Source organism: Cebus imitator, unplaced genomic scaffold, assembly GCF_001604975.1.
Source record: "Cebus imitator isolate Cc_AM_T3 unplaced genomic scaffold, Cebus_imitator-1.0 Scaffold121, whole genome shotgun sequence".
NCBI lineage: Eukaryota > Metazoa > Chordata > Mammalia > Primates > Cebidae > Cebus > Cebus imitator.
In genome coordinates this window covers 5,606,273-5,627,189 of record NW_016107436.1, presented here as the reverse complement: position 1 = coordinate 5,627,189, position 20,917 = coordinate 5,606,273, and the positions used below count along the sequence as shown (strand labels likewise).

The following is a 20,917-nucleotide window of genomic DNA, read 5'->3' as shown; positions in this document are numbered from 1 at the left end:
GCTGGTCTTGAATTCCTGGCCTCAAGTGATCTGCCCACCTCTTCTTCTCCTCCTTCTTATTCTCTTTTTCCTTTTCCTCCTCCTCCTCAGACTCTGGAAGTGCTGTGATTACAGGCTTGAGCCACCTTGCCCAGCCCCTGTTGTGTATATTTTAACACACATACACCCCACCCCCCACCAATAACTGATCTAAACCAGTAAGTTATTCCTGAGGTGCTAAATTGCCACCATGGCCCTTTAGGGTTTTTTTTTTTTTTAAATTGGAGATGGAGTTGCCCAGGCTAGAGTGTGGTGGCATGATCTCGGCTCACTGCAACCTCTGCCTCCTGGGTTCAAGCGATTCTTGTGCCTCAGCCACCTGAGTGGTTGAGATTACACGCGTGCACCACCATGCTCAGCTAATTTTTGCATTTTTAGTAGAGATGGGCCATGTTGTCCAGGCTGGTCTCAAACTCCTGGCCTCAAGTGATCCACCCGTGTTGGCCCCCCAAGTGCTGGGATTACAGGTGTGAGCCACTGCACCTGACCTAGAAAATTTTTTTAAAGGAAGGATGCTGGGCCATCTCATGGAAAGAGCAGCTGAAGCCCCCAGGCTGGAGCTGGGGCAGGAAATGAGGCAGTTCCAGGGACCTCAGGACAGAAGTTCATAGACCTCTTTCCTTGGGACACTGCCAGAAACTCACTTCTGCTCTAGCAGCAACCAGACTGAGTTTCTCGGGTCCAAATTTCAAATCTCTACGCGAGTCTGATTGGCCAGCTAGATGAGATGGCCATGCTGGGTAGATGAGCTTGGGCTGGGGTGGGAGGCAGCTTGGGTTTTAGCAACATGGCCACTGGGGAACAGTTATGAGTCAGTTTACCAGAATCCAATTGATTGGCCTACTTTCACCTTGCTCACTTCACAGCATTTATTTGTTCCTCTTAACCATTCAATCTTAATTACCAGACTTTTGTTTTGTCTTCACAACAGCATTTTGGGAGGACGTTGAATGCGAGGGAGCTGAGTTGGCCACCTGCTGTTGAGCTGGGGTAGGGGTGTGCGGGGTGGGGAGGAGATTGAATATAAATGGCCCCCAGCCTTGACAAAAGTCTCAAGAAATGTGTAGAAGCCCCTGAAAAAAACTGAGATTAAGCTTCTTTCACCCTAGCAGAAAAGAAGCAGGAAGTTAGGAATCAAGTTGTCAATTAAGAACATTTTATTTATTGCATGCTTGGGTTTTGGACTGAGAGTTTACCCCTAGCTATGTCTACCCCTTTCTTTCCCTGTCTTGCAAAGCTTAACATGGGAGGTAGAGATTTATGCCTTTTTCTTTTTTTAGTCAAGCACTCTCTGTACCCATGCCACCCTGATACTTACATCGTAGGATTATGGTTAGAATTCAGTGAGAAAATGCTTGGAAAGCCCTTAATTCAGAGCCTGGCACACAGAAATGCTCAACCAGTGCTTATGATAATTAAAGCCAATGGTAGTAATGACTTCTTGCCTTGGAAATGGCTCCCCCCACCCTTGATGTGTGCAGGATACTGGAATTGATTGGTTATTGCAGCTGCATTTCCTTCGAGCTGTCCTGACTACCCATCAATTGGGGACACTACATAAGAGGTCAGTCCAGAGATCTCCTGCAGCCCTCACACCTGCAGAGCGCAAATCTTTTTGTAGCTTGACCTTTTTGCCTCCAGTGAGTGGCAAAGATTGGGACCTCCTGAAAGTGCCATCTTGCTGATCCATGCTTTGGGTGGCCATTTTCTCCCCCTTAAAGCCTGAACCCACTGCACTGGCCTGATTGACTCTCCCAAAGAGCGCTGTTTCTCCTCCCACACAGTTCCTCCATAAGTGATGTTCATGTCACTGGTTCTCAAAGCAAAGTTTACAAAGACCAGGGTCATCTCAGAGTATGTGGGCAGATAACATGGTGCACTTGACCCTTGCTCCTTGGTGTTTACATAGGCAGAGTCAGGCCAGACTATGTGTCAGGGTGACATTAAGAGAGAAGAGAATGGCTGGGGCATTTTGTCCATCCCTGTCACCCATCTATGTCTGTCCCCGTCACCAGGTCCTCTTAAACAATGATAGCGAGAGAAGATATGGACGGGCAAAACACACCCTATCCTCCGTAGTCCCCAATTCTCCCTCTCCCCACAGCTCCTAAACCTTTCAACCCCTTTCCTCTTTTCTGCAGATTTTATGTATCATAGGCTGGTGGATGGAAAAGGCGACCATAGATTCCCAAACAGCACACTTGGCCATTCCACTGGGACTCATTTTGGTTGTGTGATAGTCCCAGCAACCTGCACCAGCCACTTTGAGGAAGGGGTGTCTCGGTTGAGACTCCCAATTCCTGGGCTTAGACCCACACGATTGTTTCAACCTTCCTTTCTCTTCCAGGGCACCTGCTGCTTTTCTTTCTCATCCGTGTGCCTCCCCCTCTCTTTCATTGCGTGTACTTCTTGTTGCATTTTCTGCGGCTTTCTTGGCCTCTCCCCCTGAATGATCATTTCCGCTCGCCATGCTTGGGACTCCTGAGGAAATGCTGACCCAGTTTCCTGGAACTGCTTATCCCAGAAGGATCCAGACCAACCCCAGCTCTACTGACAAAGGGGAGAATTGAAGATCAGGAGCTCTGCATGAAGGTGGGGAGAGCCCATGGGGGCTTATGAGGCCAGAGACCCCATAGTGCCCCTGGCAACCCCTCCCTACCAGCTGCTCCATCCTCCTTTCTTGTTCCTGTGCTTGAGAGACAAGTGGACTCACTTGGCTGGCTGAAAGAAGCAGAAGTAATGATGAGGATGAGGACGAGGAGAGACAGGGCAGCCTCGGAGACCTTCATCCTCTCGGTGGGGCAGCACAGCTCCAGAGAGAGCCGAGTGAAGGTGTCGTCTGCTGTTGGTCGTCCGCTTGCCAACTACTCAGCTCTCTGGACCTTGACCGCATCAGAGCGGGTAGATGGGGAGAAACAACAGATTCCAGTGTTTGCTGAAACAGAGGGCAGCAGAGGATGGGGCCTGGTGCAGAGCTGAATTCAGTAGAATTTGAATTCATATGAAGGAATGGGTGATTGTGTGTCAGCTATCTTAAATGCCCTATCTTACATCATGCTTAAAATAATGAAGTAGCGATTATTACTTCCCTGGGACTACTGAGGCTTAGAGGCTAAATAAATTGTCCAGGGTCACCTGGGTGGATAGGCAGGATGAAAAACCAGATCTGTTTGATTTCACCATGGTACCTGCCACCATGTCCATGTTGGGGAAGGGGCAGGCAGGGTTGAACCACCCCAGCTTCCCCTAGTTGGTCAGTCTTGGGGAGAATGAGCACAAAGCAGGATTACAGAGCCCAGACTGAGGCAAGGGTAGGGCTTAGTTGCCTCTGAGAAGGATATGCCCCTTCCCCAGTCCAAGGCCACATGATTGAACTCACACTCCTTCATGTCACAGCTTATGCTAATAATGCTCCAAAAAAACCAATGTGCCTGATCCTTGGATCCCCATTTGTTGCTGGACCGTTTGACTGATTTGTTAATGTTTTTATTTATCTCTTTGGACCTTGGACTTTGGACGAATTTTTAGGTGTAGCCAGCCTGCTGATTGATCCCTGCTGGGTGGCCAGAGTACAGGTTTATCCAACCCTGTCCCCATGGCCAACCATGACCAGCAGGGGACGCTCCAACTCTGTGCACCTGACAACCTGCGTGTGTGCTCCAGGACTCCAGCTTTGGCGCCTCTGGCCTGGGCTCTGGCTGTACCTGCTCCACAGCCCCATCTGTCTTCAGGGAGCCTCAGGACCCTTTTCCACCTTGCAGGTAGCATTTAGAGAAGAGTTTGAAGATATAGGGGATTTTGCTGTTGATGGATGGCGAGCTTTAGAGGCACAGGTGATGTGCTTCCGGAAGTGAGGACAGTGGGAGGCAGGGGCAGAAAAGGAACTCTGCAAATGCTTTCTGCTTGGCATGACTGCTTATAGGTAGGTAAACCATATAATGCAGTTAGTCCTAGTGAGTTGAAGGCTTCACCTGGTGGTGAAGCTGCAGCTTTTTGTGAGGGTAGGGGGGGTACATATGTGGGGCATCCTCTTGATCTCTGTTTATGGAGGTGACAAGGTCTGAGAAGCCTGGTTGTAACTTTGGATGCAGGCCCCACATGGGCCTTACTGTGGCCCACAAGCCCTTGTCTGTGGAAGGCTGGAGGCCAGGAAAGGGTGGTCATAATCCCTACTCTGGAGAAGCCTTTATTCCAAGTACACAGAGCTCCTCTTTGAGCCCTGAAGATAGGTTTGAGAGCTTATTATTTGAACATGCCTTCCTCTTGATTCCTGCCTTATTCCATCCGTTAATCCATCCATCCATCCATCCATCCATCCATCCATCCATCCATCCATCCTTCCATCTGTCCATCCCTCTTTCCATCCCTCCATTCATTCCTTCCACCCTTCATCCTTCCATCACCCATTCCTTCCTTCCTTCATCCATCTATTCATCCATTCATCTATCCAGCCAGCCAGCCATTTCCTGAACACCTGGTATGGGCCAGGCTTTCTGCTAAGCCTTGTAGTGGATAAAATAAATTAGTAAAGCAATGTAATATAATATAACCTGATGTTTGTAAGTAAAAGGGAGGGATTGGGTAAAACGTCTTCATAAATCATTCCTATCTCGGACAGCAGCGAAGAAAGGCCTTGGAAACAGCACAGAAAAAGGACTATGGAGTTTGACTGCTGTAGAGAGGCCTTTATGAAGTTTTACCTATACAATCAAATGATTTTTAGCTTTTAGAAAACTTGTCATGAAGCTTAAGTAAGATAATGCACACAGACTGCCTGGCAGAGTGCTTGGAGTGTAGAGAGCACTAAGGAAACAGGATCTGCTATTGTTGAGGACGAGATGGTCTTCACACTGCTTTTCTTTCCCACTTTCTCCTTCTCACTACCCCCATTGCAGGCCTGACCTATTTTTTTTTTTTTTTTTTTTTTTTTTTTTTTTGGTGTCAGGCTCTAGTGAAACTTCTGCAGAGAGAGGCTTAAAGCTGAGGGTGCCACACCCAGGCTGGACTCCCTGGTGTCCTCAGTGCATGGCCAATGAGTAAATCCAGTAGAAAGGAATGAGGCCAGGGAAGGACATGAGTGGTCTTTAATTCAAGGCAGGGAAGCTCCCAGAGGGTTGCTGGGACTGAGAGTTAGGGATGGGTGGAGGAGGGGGGGCCTTGGCATCTTCTCTTTAGCTGTGCCTTCTCTGAGCTGTGCCTTCACCACCCACTCTGGGTCACTCAGTTCTCCTCCATGCCCTTGATATAGTCCTGGACCCACTCGTCATTGGGGTTGGTGCAGATGGATTTGCCCCTTTTGGTGATGAAGCTGTGGAGCAAGAGGGAGAAGGATCACAAAGCGAGGGGCCCGGTGGCCAGAAGAGAGAGCCCTTCCTCCCTCCCTCCTAAATTCCCCACCTGACCTAGTCTGCTTCTCCTTTCTTTGACAGAAGCAGCTCAGAGCCAGTCTCCTCTCTGAGACATGCTCTTCTGGCCCTTGGACCCCTAAACCCATCTAGTCTCTGTGTCCCCCCAAGAAAGTGCCCTGTTGCCTTCTTCTCCCTTCCTGTAGCTTCCCCACCTGTGGAGTCAGCTTCCCCATGGCTGCTGCAGGCTCCCCGTTTCTGGGTCACTCCCTGCCTCCCCCCAGGAGGCCCTGCTGGCTCCCTCTCCCCACAGTGTGATGTGTGTGTATGAACCTACACAATTCCAGGCTTGGAGCACTGGCTGTTGGTCCCATAATAAGCCACAATCCGCGGACGGGGGATCCTGTGAGTAGTGTAGGTGAAACAGCACTCTGAGGGTTGGTAAGGTCCCCCTGAGGAGACAGCATCGGGATGCTGAGGAGGGTAAATCACTGGCTGCTAAAACGCCATACCACTGGCTCCTTCTGCAAGCCGAGGGCATGGAGGAGGGAAGAAAGGAGGAGGCAGCCCCGCAGAACTTGGAGTGAGAGTAGGCTTTCTTCATTTTCTCCTCTCCTCCATAGCAGTCCCGAGCTCTTCTTCTCCTCCTCCCTCATCAGCAATCACCCTTCCTCCTGGAAAAACTGGCAGATGTCTTTCAACTCCAGGGTTGAAGAGCAGCACACTCAGATGTTCTCACACCATCTCTGGGGGCCTACTAGCAGAGAAGGCTAGGGACTTGGCCAACATCATGCAGCCTTCGTGCCTTATTCGGAAAGGTGCTCCAAATGGGAGGAGTATTTGGAAGAAATCCTAATAGGGATTTGGAGACATGCCATTTGGGAATGCAAACGCAGTCTCTCCTAGTGCTCCACCCTGCCCATGTCCCCATTGAACTGACAGTGTGCCCGATGCCCACACCCAGCCCTGAGGACAATGGCCACAGAGTCAGGACACCCAAATCCTAACCCAACCTTGCCTGTGCTTCCTTTGTACTGTGGCCATTTAACTAACTTTCCCCTGTTCCCTCCTCTATAAATGAGACCCTTGGACTGGATCAGTGGTTTTCACATTGAGCTCTGTCGAGCTCTGGGGGCCTTGAGGACTATTTTGGAGGCTCTGCCGCACTGGAGAGTGATGTCTTGTACCCTACTCAATGTTTTTTTTTTTTTTTTTTTTTTTTTTTTTTTTTTTTTTTTTTTTTTTTTTTTTTTTTTTTTTTTTTTTTTTTTTTTCTGTTTTACTGTTGGGCCTCTGTGGAAGATGTTGCTTGAAGAAAGATTTGTGATCTAAAAAGTTTTAAAAATCAGTGGATTAGGTGATTTTTTTTTACATCTATTTTCTGACTGAGAAGTTTCATGGCTCTTAAAGGAGAAGCAAGGAGGTGACAGCAGTCACCCCAAGCTTGAATTATAGAGGTAGCAGGAAGGACATTGCAGACCAAGAGCCCTGTATAAACAGGCGCATGTGGTTATGGAGTGGAGAAATCAGGTGTGTGCCTGTTATGTGGCCATACTGGATGGAAATGTGGGTGTGCATCACAATGGCTTTGAGGTCACGGAGGGTGGCCCGATGCCTGGGTGGAAAGGGAAAAGTCTGGTCCTGTTTTCCAGCTCCATTCCAGGCAGCATCCTCACTATCCAAAGAACGGCATAAGGGGAACCCTGGTTCCTGAGACCCAACGAGAGCTCCTATACTCTCCCACCTTGTTCCCCTGAGCTGCCAAATGGCATTGCGGAGGCAAGTCAAACTGTGCACATACCTGCTAACTTTAGACCACTATATTTTAACAACCTTCTGTTTCCCCCTAGTTTCTGAAAAGGAGACTAGGTAAAATGGAAGAGTGATAAATAGTTTGAGTTGTCTTTAAAGGCAGCTTATTCTAAGATATCAGCTGAGAAATGGGGTCCTAGGAGGGACCCCACACTGTGTAGTTACCCCCAGCCCATACCCAAGCAATGCTGCACTCCCTGGGCACAGGTGACGCTGGAAGCAGGCTGGGCCTAAACCTGAGGAGGCCAATAGAAAAATGCCCTTGAGAGGCTCAAGACACTGCTCCTAATCTCCCTGAGGAAATATCCCCCAAATGGGGTGGCCACTCTTTTGCTTGGTGGCAAAGAGAGAGAAGTTGAGGGAGTAGAGAGGCAGGCTGGCCTCACTCCATGGCCTTCAGGGAAAGGGGGACTGGTCCTGGGGGACAGTGATAAGAGATCAAGGCCACTTGAGTGAGGCCTGGTGAATCAGGATCTGTTTATCTGGAGACTAGAGGGCATTTGTGGTAGTGGAATGAGGCCCAGAGTCCCCCAAGTCAGGTCTCACTGGTCAAGGCTGGGAAATCCTAACTTAAACTCTTAAGCACAACTTATGGTCCTCAGTCTCATCTCCATTCTGCTCACCACACCATGGGGTGAAGAAGTGCTGTGGTGCTCAGTAGATACAAGGATTGCTGTACATACAATTTCAAGAAGATGCCAGCCTTCCTTTTCGAGTCCCCGCTGCTGGTCTCCCCACGAGCCCCAACCTTACTCCTGCTTATTTCCCTGCAGTGACTAGATTGGAAGGAAGACAGGGCATTGCACTCACCTAAGGAGAAGTCCGTCTTGAATTCACCATCACCTAGGGCGATGGTGATGAGGAGGAAGAAGGTAATTCCAGCCACGGAGACCTTCATGCTGTGGGGAGCTGTTGCAGGAGGAGAACTGGCCTGTTGAGGGCTTCTGAGGCTCCTGCGGTGAGGAATTGTTGAGAAATGATCTTTGAGGCCAAGTATTTTTTAACATGAGGAAACAGATTTGGAAAGGAAGTAGAAAAGCAGCGATGCCTCAGCAATTTCATATCCTGCACATTTGTTGACAATGGCATGAACAAAGTAGGGAGAGCCAAGGTTTAAGGGAGGAAATGGTCTCCCATCCCCAGTGGGAAGTTCAGCTCTTTTGATATAAGCCTTTCTGTAGGCGTGAACATGAGCACAGGGCTGGGGCACTGTGTCAGATTTAGCAAAAGATCTCAAGGCTGGATGTGTCTTGTATCCAATTCCATCTCAGGCCTTAGAACAGGCCATGTGGGTCCTGGAGATTCAGGATCTGTTCATCTGGAGACTAGAGGGCACTTGGGGTAGTGGAATGAGGCCTGGAGTCCCCCAAATCAGGTCTCATTGGTCAAGGCTGGGAAATCCTAACTTAAACTGGTAAGCAGAACCTACAGTTCTCAGTCTCATCTCCACCCTGGTCACCACACCATGGGGTGAAGAAGTGCTGTGATGCGCACTAGATAATTCATTTATATAATGGTTGCTATACACACAAGCCACTGTCCCAGAGGCTTTATGAACACTAGCCTATTTAATCTTTAGAAGAGCAGTTGAGGAAACAGGCTCAGAAACAAAGCCTACGCTTTTGACAGTTGGTAAATGGAACTGGGGTTCAAACTCAGGTGGTCTGGCTTCCAGGTCTGTGTTCTTACCCACTATACTATAAAGAAACTTGGGACTCCCATGGAGCTCTGTAAAAATGTCCTGGGCTGGCTTGAGTTCTCTATGAAGCCTTTAGTCTTAGCTCTTTCTGAGCTCAGATAGCAGATCTCTCTGGGATCTTCTCCTGGTTTCTCTGACTTGTGCTACAGAGAAGCCTGGTGAGAACCTTAGAAAATGTCTAATTCAGGGATGGCTAGCAGGTTTCGTAGATTAGTGGTGGACTGGAGCTCTTTGTTAGAAATGATTCTGAGGCCATGCCTAGGCACATTGGGTGAGATACGCTATGACCGACATGAGTTTCTATGCCATGCAGCTTGCATGCTACATATTTGCTATTTGATTCATCTAAACTGGCCATTTACTGAATGGAAGCTGGGAATCAGAAAGGGCCAGTGACAGGACAGATCTCACCTGTGCAGACTTCCAGCCTAGGGCCTGAGAGCATGGGGGTTCTGTTTGTGGGAGCACTCCCCCCATTCTGCTTGCTGATGTGATTAGATGGCTATTTAATTTCCTCTCCTCATCTGAATCATCAGGGAAGAGAACATCTATTATTTATCTTCGCCTGTTCACACAGAACCTAATATATGCCAGGTGATTTGTGAATATACATTTTAGAAGAAGGATGAAAAAAAATTGAGCCAGGTCTACATATGTGCATCTAACAGGAAATGGCTGAAATCTCATGGTTAGGTGTGGAGACAGCAATTGATTAGACATTTTCTGTATTTCTTATCATCAATAAGAACATTATGTAAATGCTTTGAGTTAAATGATAACTGTTATTAGGAACAATCTCAGGAAACAAGGTGTTTATGGGAAGAGTGAGTTGGAAAGAAATAATGCTTACCTCTTTGTTTTTGTGGAGACTAGTCAACCTGCCAAGTTGTTCCTAGGAGGCATACAGGAAATTCCTGTACATTTCCAGCAAGTATTGACTTCCTACCTACATTAGTCTGAATATGCTAACTGCTATCATAAACAATCCAGCAGATTAATTCAATAAAAATTTATTTCTTGCTCATGTCACAGTCCAGTGTGGGTCAGTAGTGGGATGATGGTGTGTGTATTGGGATCCTCCATGCACTCATTTGGGAACGAGGGCCTTTTCTGTCTTGGATGCCACCATTTTCGGTACGAGGCTTCCAAACTTGATACCAAAAGGGAGAGGCAGAGGAGGATTGGGAAATTTTTATGGACCAATTCTGAAAATGGTACAAATTACTTTCACCCACATTCCATGGCCAGCAGCAAGTAACCTGGCTCCAACATAATGCCAAATACACCTCATCTGTATACCCAGGAAGAAAAAGGAATAGGTTTGGTGACCGCATCACTCCTTTGACACAGTATCACATGCCAAGTCCTAGGCTAGGCTTGGAGGGAGGGAATGAAGATGACCCTGATCCCAGAAGACTCAGAACTCAAAGAGAGACTAAAAAAATTAAAGGAGAATTATAATTACAACTGGATGAATGAGATTTGGTAGCAATATGATTAGAGACATTAAATGTCCCCCCATTGCCCCCTGTTGAGTATGAAGACCTATTTAAAAAATATTTAAAATGTTTTTTCAAAGCAATATAGATATATTGGTTTAAAAAATTGAATAATGCAGGAAGGATTTGTAGGACATAGACTTTCTGAGTTCATGCTTGTCTGAAGAAGTCATTATTCAGCTCTCATACTTGATTGATATTTTTGTTCAATGTAGAATTCTACAATGGAATATAAGAATAGGTTTCTTCTGAAACTTTCATTTGTGGTGATCTGGTGTTTTCCCTCTCTAGAAAGTTTTAGGGTTTATTCTTTAATCTATTTTTTTTTTTTTTTTTTTTTTTTTGGATTAATTTTTTTTTTTTTTTTTATCCTTTTCGATGTTCAAACTTTGATGTTTTAAATTTCACCTGATCCTATATTCAGTTCACCTATTTCCATTAGTCTTTTTTTTTTTTTTTACTTTTTGGCACAAATAGATGTTCCAGGCTCATCTTGTACTTTCCTTGGCCCAGCTCTGGAATTAGCCATTTCTTCCATGTGTCTGTTTCTTTTACTAAAAAATGATTTTGAAAAACCAAAATCTGCGTGCTGGGTGTGTTCATTGCTATGGAAATGGCATCACTTTTAGGTCTGAGCTTTCAGTGGATAGAACTAGGAAATATATGTAAGCATATGTGTATAAGTATGTATTTAAATTTATGTCTATTTCAAGTATATCTATTTCATATATTATTAGCAATTTCTTTCTTTTCTTTTCTCTCTCTCTCTCTCTCTCTTCTTTCTTTCTTTCTTTCAGATGGAGTCTCACTCTGTTGCCCAGGAATGAAGTGGTGCAGTCTCGACTCACTGAAACCTCTGCCTCTCGGGTTCAAGTGATTCTCCTGCCTCAGCCTCCCAAGTAGCCAGGTCAGTCTACTTGGGAGGTTGAGGCAGGAGAATTACTTGAACCCCAGAAGTGCAGTTGCAGGTACAGGTCACCACGCCCGGCTAATTTTTATATTTTTAGAAATGGGTTTTTGCATGTTGACCAATCTGGTCTCGAAGTCCAGACCTCAGATGATTTACTCGCCTCCGCCTCCCAGAGTGTTGGGATTACAGACGTAAGCCACCATGCCCAGCCTATTATTAGCAATTTCTATATCCTCTTTCTAGCTATGTGAAAAAACAAAAGTTTACACCACTATGTCCAATTCCAAGTTAACACCACAGAGTTATTTCAGTCTTTCCCCCTTCTATATGTTTCCCTCCCTTCTCTAACAATAGGGACTTGTGCTCCCATTAACCTCATGTATGTACTTACTTGCTGGGTTCACTGTATGTAACCAGTCTCACAGTATTCTGGACTCTGGCCCCACTGGCCTCAACCATGTGCATCATCTCCTCTGCCCTGGCCCTGGTTGAGCCCTCAGTTGAGGAGATGAGTTATATTACTTTTAAATTTTGTCTCTGGTTCTAAAATTAAAAGATTAAAAATATGGATGTTTTATGATCTCCATGAAGCTCTATTTAGATTTTTTTTTTTTTTTTGAGTTGGAGTTTCTCTCTGTTGCCCAGACTGGAGTGCAGTGGTATGATCTTGGCTCACTGCAACATCTGCCTTTTGGGTTCAACCAATTCTCCTGCCTCAGCCTCCCAAGTAGCTGGGATTACAGGCACCTGCTACCAGGCCCAGCTAATATTTGTATTTTAGTAGAGATGGGGTTTCACCATGTTGGCCAGGCTGGTCTTGAACTCCTGGCTTCCCAAAGTGCTGAGATTACAGGTGTGAGGCACCATACCGAGATTTTTTTTAGATTTAATTTTTTTAGATTTTTAAAATGACTTTTAAGCACCTTTTTTCTAGCTATTTTGTTTAATTTTCAATTTTTTTTTCTTTTTTTTTTTTTGAGACAGGGTCTCACTCTGTCACCCAGGCTGGAGTACAATGGTGTGATCTCAGCTCACTGCAGCCTTGACCTCCTGAGCTCAAGCGATCCTCCCACCTCAGCCTCCCAAGTAACTTGGACTACAAGTGCACACCACCACACCTGGCTTATTTTTGTATTTTTAGCAGAGAGGAGGTTTTCATCATGTTTGCCAGGCTGGTCTCAAACTCTTGATCTCAAGGGATCCGCCCACTTTGGCCTTCCAAAATGCTGGGATTACAGGCATGAGCCACTGCACCCAGCTCAAGATTTGTACTTTTAAAAATTCCAAATTGATGGTCAGACTCTTTAACCATGTTTAAAACTTTTCCAATTTTATGTTTATTTTATAATTAAACCGGTTTGATGAGTTTCATCACAAAATAAATCTAATATCAACACAATTGAAAAGTTGGCCCATTTAGTTGAAAAGACAATGAATATGCATTTTTCAACTTTTTAATTTTTTGATTACTAAAGAAATATGTGCTGTTTAGAATACTGCAAACAATGGTGAAGTTACGAAGTCAGGAGTGAATTCCTCTTCAAATTTCCACTGCACTTTGCAGCATCAGCATTACCTGGAAACTCATTAGAAATGCTGATTCTTCGGCACTACCCATGTCCTACTGAACCAGATTTCTGGGAGTGGGAGCCCACAATCTGTGTTTCCACAAGCCTTCCTGGTGAGTCTTATGCATGCTGAAGTTTCAGAAGCCTTATCTATCACACAGCTTTCTAAATGCGATGCTTCAATATCATGTGGTCTCTTCAGCCATTGGCCAGTCCAACTAGGGCCTGGGGAGACTTGAGTCCCAGGTTGGTTGCCTCTAGGATAAATATCTTCCTGTTTTTGCTCCAATGTTGCATAAAAATCTGGAGACTTAGCAATGAATTAGATATGATTTTTTGCACCCAAGCATCATTCTTATTCTTATTTTCAGTCTTCTCTATGAACTGATATATTCTTTTTTTTTTTTTTTTTTTTTTTTTTTNGAGACAGAGTCTTGCTCTGTCACCCAGGCTGGAGTGTAGTGGCATGATCTCGGCTCACTTCAACCTCTGCCTTCTGGGTTCAAGCGATTCTCCTGCCTCAGTCTCCTGAGTAGCTGGGATTCAGAGTGCCCATTTCCATGCCTGGCTAATTTTTGTGTTTTCAGTAGAGACAAGGTTTCGCCACGTTGGTAGGCTGATCTTGAACTCCTAACCTCAGGTGATCTGTTCACCTCGGCCTCCCAAAGTACTGGGATTACAGACGTGAGCCACCCCACCCGGCCCTGGACTGATATATTCTTGAAGGGCAATATTCTACTTTGTTTGGTTTTCATAGTTTTCCTAATGCCTGGCACAATGCATAATCTAAAGTAGCCACTCAATAATAATCTTTTTGAGTGACAATAAATATATGTTTCAAGATTCCAGAGAAAGGGAGATGGGCCTTTCTGGCTGGGATGAAGGGGAAAGGTTTTATGAGAGCATCTAATCTGAGCTCTTGAGGTTGGGTTGAGTTTTGCTGGGCAAAGTTGAGAGGAGGGCATGCCTGGCAGAGGGCACCACACAAAGCAAGGAAGCAAAAAAGAACATGCTGTTTCTGAGGAACTGTGAGAACAGAGTATTTATTATGCAATTAACCTGCACATAACATGTTTTTGACCTTCTGTGAGTGGCTAGATGCTTGGTTAGAATGGAAAATCTTGGGCCAGGTCTGGTGGGTAGTTTACGCTTATAATCCCAGCACTTTGGGAGGCTGAGGCAAGCAGATCATTTGAGGTCAGGAGTTCAAGACCAGCCTGGCCAACATGGTGAAACCCTGTCTCTACTAAAAAAAACAAAAATTTTCTGGGCGTCGTGGTGGGTACCTATAATTCCAGCTACTCGGGCGGCTGCAGCAGGAGAATCACTTGAACCCAGGCGGCAGATGTTGTAGTGCACTGAGATCACACCACTGCACTTTAGCCTGGGTGACAGAGGAAGACTCCATCTCAAAAAGGCTGCCAAGGTGAGTGGATGATCTGAGGTCAGGAGTTCGAGACCAGCCTGGCCAACATGATAAAACCCTGTCTCTAACTGAAAATACAGAAATTAGCCAGGCGTGGTAGTGGGTTCCTGTAATCCCAGCTACTAGGGAGGCTGAGGCAGAAGAATTGCTTGAACCTGGTAGGCAGAGGTAGAAACCTAGAGAGACCAGCTCAAAAACCACATCCAAAAATCATGCTACAAGAATCAACTGGTGTGAATGCTGCCACTGCTGCTGGGCACTGCAGCTAGTGGTGCTGACCTCTAGCACTGGTCACGGGGCACATGTGCTGGCATTGCTGCCTCCAAAACCTGGAAGCTGTTGCCACCACCACTGTCACCTGGTTGGAGTCCTTTCTTTTTCTGCTCCTCTGCAACACTTGTTTCAGGCTCAGATCTCTGGAAGGGAGTATAGATTGGCCAAGCCTGAGTTGTGCCTGCCCTGGCACCTATGGAGCAAAGGAGAGTGTTTGCCTTTGTCATCTTTTAAAGCACAAGGCAGTTCAAGGATCTTCTAGCAAAATAAAAAATAAACCAAAGAGAGGAAGCTGTGGGCTGCCTGTCATGGCGGAATGAACTCAAACGTGTGATGAGAAGAAATCCCAGTGTCACTTGTTATTATCATTATTATTTTGGCAGGTCCAGAAAGCATTTCTGCAAATTGGAATAGGAAGTTAGAAGGTCCTTGAAGGCTGTCTCAAAGAATGAAGTAGTTATCATGAAACAAATGGTGTGCATATGCAAGTGCAAATATGGGCTGATAAGGAAACAAATAGTATTTTCCTTTTGGTGAATAGAAAAATATCAAAAGGAAATTGTGGGCAAAATAAAAATTGTTATGGGATTATAATGGATCAAATGTAAAGTAAACTAGAAAATGGTGTGAATTGGGCAAATGATGGAGTTAAAAAAACTTTCTTGAAATTGTAGCCAAGGCTTTGAAGATGAGCTGTTTCAGTAGAGAGAAGATGAGATATAAGGTGAATTTGTATTTAATCATATTGGGGCTCCGCAGTTCCTTCAGTTTTACATCAGTTTATTTCCTCTTAAAACTCAAGCAAAGTTAAAAATTGAACACTCTTTATTAGATGCATTGCTTGCATTACCAGACACAACAATACTTTTTTTTTAAAATTCAGGCCAAGAGACACAGAAGAGGTGTTGGAAGTAGATGGCTGGACTCTTGTCTGTTTATTTTGGTTCCCGGATTTGGGATACTGGGTAGGGCGTCAGCCTTCTCATGCAATCCTGAACTCCTGGATCACTGAGTTTGGTACAGATCTGTTGCCCCCTCTTGCTGAGGAAGCTGGGGAACAACCGAGAGAAAGGTTGCAAAGTGAGGTGTGTTTAGCAGGTTGAGACAGGGAGCCCCATCCTCCCTGCCTCTCAGATCTCCCACTCAACACAGCTTATTTTTTTCCTTTCTCTGCTGATGGCGGCTCAGTGTCCTCTTGAGACCCTCTCAGCCTATGGGGCTCCTTAATGACTCATGGAAGTGTCCTTGGACAAACTTGTGCCTGCTTTATTCTTCCTTCCCTACCTCCTCTCCACTGGGAGTGTCTCATCCCTGATACCCTGCAGGATCCTCATAAGGACACAGCTGCCCCGCACCTGGCTCCAGAGGGTGGGACCCGATGGATGCCCATCCATCGGGTCTTCCCTGTAAGACGCTGGGGGCTTCTTCTTCCCCAGCACATGGTTAGTGAGCTTGGCACTTACATGACACCTGGCTTGGGGCACTTGTTGCCCGTTTCAAAATAATAATTCATGAGAGAACACCGGATGGTTTGTTGAGAGAAGGAGTAGCAGCAGTCAGCAGGAAGGGTTAAACCTGTTGAAAGAAAAAGTGTTGTCTGAGGGCCAGTCTTTCTCCTTGAGAGCACTGTGGAGGGTGAAAAGGCACATGCCTTGTAAGACATGTTTCCTCTTCCTCAGCCAGCACTTCCTGGCATCTCCCTGCTTCAGACCCTGCCCAGGGTTGACCTATGTGTTTGAGAGCACCCAGGGTGGGCCACAGCAGGACCAGGAACATTTCCCTCAGAAGGGGAAGGCATCTGCAGACACCTGCAGGCATCAGAAAGCACCTTCTGCCCCAAAGGAGCAGACTCTTGGGACAGCCAGAGGGGAATCGAGAAGGCATCTATGAAGGAGGTCTCTGTGGCCCATTCCTGATCTTCCTTGGAGATGTTCACCACCCTCAAGACCCTCTCATTCTCCTTCCATTCTGTAAACAGGGACAATGGATCTCATAGTTGAGACCTCCACCTGCCTGCTGCTTTTGAATGTATGCCATATTTGCTCTGACCTGCTGGTTGTTCCAATGAAACCTCTGATGTCACGAACTCTGTCCCTGCATCTGGAAGAAACAGACAGGGCAGGGAAGGAAATCACTGGGCGGCAGTAGTGTTGTATCATCTCCACCCACCCCATTGCTCATCCCCCTCCTGAGGCAGAGAGGCTCTGATGCTGGACCAGATCTGATCACTTACTGTTTGAATGTATGCCACATCTGATCACAGACTGTTCTGAACTAATGTATGCCATATCTGGTCACTTACCATTCTGAACTAATGGATGTTCCAATAGAAGCTCTGACATCACGGACTCTGTCTCTGCATACGGAAGAAACAAATAGGACAAGGAAGGAAATCACTGGGCGACAGCAGTGCTTCAGCATCTCCACCCACCCCATTGCTCATCCCATTCGTGAGGCAGAGAGGCTCTGACACTGGACCCACTACCACCTGTATGGGTTCTAGGCTTGCCTCCCAGCCCATTTATTCCCTTAGGGCCTTGAGTTTTTTCAGGGACCTTTTGAAAACGTGGACATGAAAACGTTGGGTTGACTCTGAAATACTAAAAGCAACCTGCAAAATCTAACATGGTTCAGTTAAAGGAATGCCTACATGATGTGGCGCAGTCTACAAGTCTTTCTACACATTTCTGGAATCCACAGGGCTCTGTAAACAGATTTTCGTCAGTGCATATGGTGGCACAGTATCCCCTGAAGTGAAGTGAGGCTATTATGGTCTTTATTCTTCGCAGTTAGTAGAAATATTCATGTGTTTGCTACAGGAGATTGCTGTGTTTGATTAAAATATTGTTTCCAGACCTCATCAGGGATAAGTACCATCAATATATGTTTCAGGTTTTTACTAAATCATTTGAAAATTGTGGCAAAATATATGTAACATAAACTTTGTCATTGGAACTATTTTAAGTATACAGTTCAATAGCATCAAATACATTCAAATAACTATGCAATTTTCATGACCATTCATTCAGAGAACTTGTTCATTTGTGAATCGGAAACTCTGTATTCATTAAACAATAACTCCCCACTCTTCCTCCCTTCAGTCCCTGACAACCACTGTCTGTATCCTGTCTCTGTGAATTTGACTACTCTAAGTACCTCATGTGAGTGGAATCATACACTATTTGTCCTTTTGTGACTGGTTTATTTCACTTAGCATAATGTCCTTGATGTTTATCCCTGTTGTAGCATGTGTCAGAATCTTCTTACTTAAATTTTTTAAAAGTTTTATTTTTTCTTACTTCAACCTTCAAGGGAATCTCCTTACTTTTTGAGGCCGAATACATTCCATTGTATATATGAACCATACTTTTTATCTACTAATCTTTTGATGGGCACTAAGTTTGCATCCATTTTTTGGCTATTGTCATCGATAATGCTGCTGTGAACATGGATGTACAAAAATCTCTTCATGTACCTGCTTTGAATTCTTTTGGGTATATGCCCAGAAATAGAATTGCTGCATCATATCATATTAACTTTTTAAAACCTGAGAAATTCTGCATTCCAAAATTGATCTAGCACCAGATGCTTTGGAAATGGGATTGTGGAGCTGCCTTATGCTTATTAGGCAAATGAAACTAATTTTTAAACATTTTTCCTTTCTTTTTAATTTTAATCCTCAAAGTTAGTTTATTTCCGCAATTGACTGTATCACAGAATAAAACTAGCTTTAAAATTTGCCCAGGTGCAGTGGCTCACGCCTATAATCCCAGCACTTTGGGAGGCCGAGGTAGGTGGATCACTTGAGGTCAGGAGTTCAAGACCAGCCTCGCCAACATGGTGAAACGCTGTCTCTACTAAAAATACAAAAATTAGCTGGGCATGGTGGCATGCACCTGTAATCCCAGCTATTAGGGAGGCCGAGACAGAAGAATCGCTTGAACCCGGGAGGTGTAAGTTGCAGTGAGTCAAGATTTTGCCACTGTACTCCAGCCTGGGCCACAGAATGAGACTCCATTCCAAAATAAAATAAAATAAAACAAAATAAATATTTACTTTTGATATAATTTAATAACTATATTAAATATACTTTAATAAGTATTAAATATACTTTAAAAATTTAACTTTATTTTACTTTAAGTTCTGGGATACATATACTTAATGTGCAGGTTTGTGCCATGGTGGTTTGCTGCGTCTGTCAACCCATCGTCTAGGTTTTAAGCCCCGCATGCACCAGGCATTTGTCCTAATGCTCTCCCTCCCCTTTCCCTCCACCTGCCAACAGGCCCCAGTGTGTGATGTTCCCCTCCTTGTGTCCGTGTGTTCTCATTGTTCAACTCCCACTTATGAGTGAGAACATGTGGTGTTTGGTTTTCTGTTCTTGTGTTAATTTGCTGAGATGATGGTTTCCAGCTTTATCCATGTCCCTGCAAAGGACATGAACTCATTCTTTCTATGGCTGCACAGTATTCCATGGTGTAATGTGCCACATTTTAAAAATCCAGTCTATCATTGATGGGCATTTGAGTTGGTTCCAAGTCTTTGCTATTGTGAATAGTGCTGCAATAAACATATGTGTGCATGTGTCTTTTAATATAATATATAAATACACTTTTAATATAATTTAAAAAATACATTAAATTTAATTTAATAATTAAATATACTTTAAATATAATTTAATAACTACTTAAATATGCATTTAATATATTTCAACAATTATATTAATTATACTTTTAATAATTTAAAAGCTAGCTTTAAAATTGATATTTAGGCCAGGCATGGTGGCTCATGCCTGTAATCCCAGCATTTTGGGAGGTTGAGGTGGGTGGATCACCTGAGGTCAGGAGTTCAAAACCACCCTGACCATCAAGGCGAAATCCCATCTCTATAAAAAATAAATAAAATAGATATTTAATTTACATATTGAAACATAAAGACTTGACAATAACAATTCAGCTACCAACTTAGTCCCCTAATTACTTTCCAGTGTTTTTAGCTTTTTTTTAATATGGCTACATTAAATGAATTGTATGTAATGAGGCATGTGGGTATACTTTAATATGGGTAAGGTAAAAGGGTTTGGGTAAGGTAAAAAAATATCTTAAATGGCCTTGTCTTTCCATAACTACTTCCTAATTAGCTCATATCTTAATTCCACCACTTACTAGCTGTATGATCTACCAAGTTATCTAAGGTTCTGTGCCTCAGTTTTCTCATTTGTAAAATGTCAACAATAATAATATAAAAAACTATATAAAATTGATATTTTTTTTCCTTATGAAAGCAGCAAATTTGCTTTTTTTTTTAACCTAATATGTACCCCACAGAGTTGTTAGGTGGCATTGATGTATTAATATCTATAAGACACTTAGAACAGTGCCTGCCCTGTACATAGAAAGTACTAGATGTACATTTGTTGAACAAAAATATAGGATGGTTAGGTGACCTTGGTTGAGTCATTTGTGTGGCTGGTTCTATTTATTCTCCAAAATTATGGATGGTATGTAACAGTTCTAGCGTCATACAATTCTATGCTTCTTTCTACAAGTTTGTAATTTTAATACACTTCTTTTAATCTAGCACTTAATAGTCCTATGTCAGCTAAGGGAAGGTATCAAATAATTTTTGCTGTGGAAAGGAGAATAACTGGCCCCACAGTGGACCAGCCATAGTGTATATTTCCACCTCAGGGTCCAAAGCCTGCAGATAGAGCCAGGTCTATACTCTGTGGCTGCTTTTAAATGAGTACCACAGCCACGCCTGGGATGGAGAGTAGCCACAGAAGGGCAATGTGTCTCTGTCCCAGATCCTGAGTTACCATGAACCTGGTCACCTGGAAGAAGGGTTACTGGACTCACCATCTATGACCCGGGCCTGGGATCCAAGGGCAGCAACAAGCACGAGGCAGGAGAGGGCAGCCACGGAGACTTTCATCCTTCTGGTGGGCAGGCAGAGCTGGCCGAGGACTCCTGGGCTCACTGTTTCCTGGCTTCCCGGGACCCCAGCTCTGCCTCATATTTATAAGAAGAGGAGGATCAGGAAGTTACAGGGCAGAGGTCAGAATGCTGTTTTTTGATTTATGATAGTTAACAGGCTCTTTCTAAAAAGGGAACAATGCTGAGAATGCAACAGGAAGTAGAGGACAAAGATGACTTGGACTGTCGCTGTGGACTCCCCTAATTGTCCCATTAAGTACAGGCAGAGGGAGCAAATACCTTATGACGGGTCCTTACCTCTGGGAGATTCATTCATTCTCTAAACAGGAGTTTTTCTTTTCTTTGGGAGCTAATCACCTTCAGATGCTCAAACAGCCTGTACACATGGGGACCACCAGAGGGAACACTTC

General features: G+C 44.7%; 2 protein-coding genes across 2 annotated transcripts; both read right to left on the bottom strand.

Annotated features, from left to right (window-relative positions):
• Nucleotides 1–5,105: 5,105 nt before the first annotated feature.
• CCL14 (C-C motif chemokine ligand 14) lies at nucleotides 5,106–8,207 on the bottom strand. Its single transcript, XM_037742502.1, is given in 4 exon segments — nucleotides 5,106–5,347; nucleotides 5,722–5,836; nucleotides 7,190–7,237; nucleotides 8,007–8,207. Coding segments are annotated over 4 exon segments (339 nt in total). The 5' UTR covers nucleotides 8,095–8,207; the 3' UTR covers nucleotides 5,106–5,259.
• Nucleotides 8,208–15,334: 7,127 nt separating this feature from the next.
• On the bottom strand, nucleotides 15,335–20,605 carry CCL15 (C-C motif chemokine ligand 15). The gene is made up of 5 exons (XM_017539904.2): nucleotides 20,430–20,605; nucleotides 16,874–16,933; nucleotides 16,621–16,671; nucleotides 16,035–16,146; nucleotides 15,335–15,621 (listed from the first exon to the last, which is right to left on the bottom strand). The coding sequence occupies exons 1-5, from the start codon at nucleotides 20,503–20,505 to the stop codon at nucleotides 15,507–15,509; spliced, it is 414 nt and encodes a 137-aa protein (XP_017395393.1). The 5' UTR covers nucleotides 20,506–20,605; the 3' UTR covers nucleotides 15,335–15,506.
• Nucleotides 20,606–20,917: the final 312 nt, after the last annotated feature.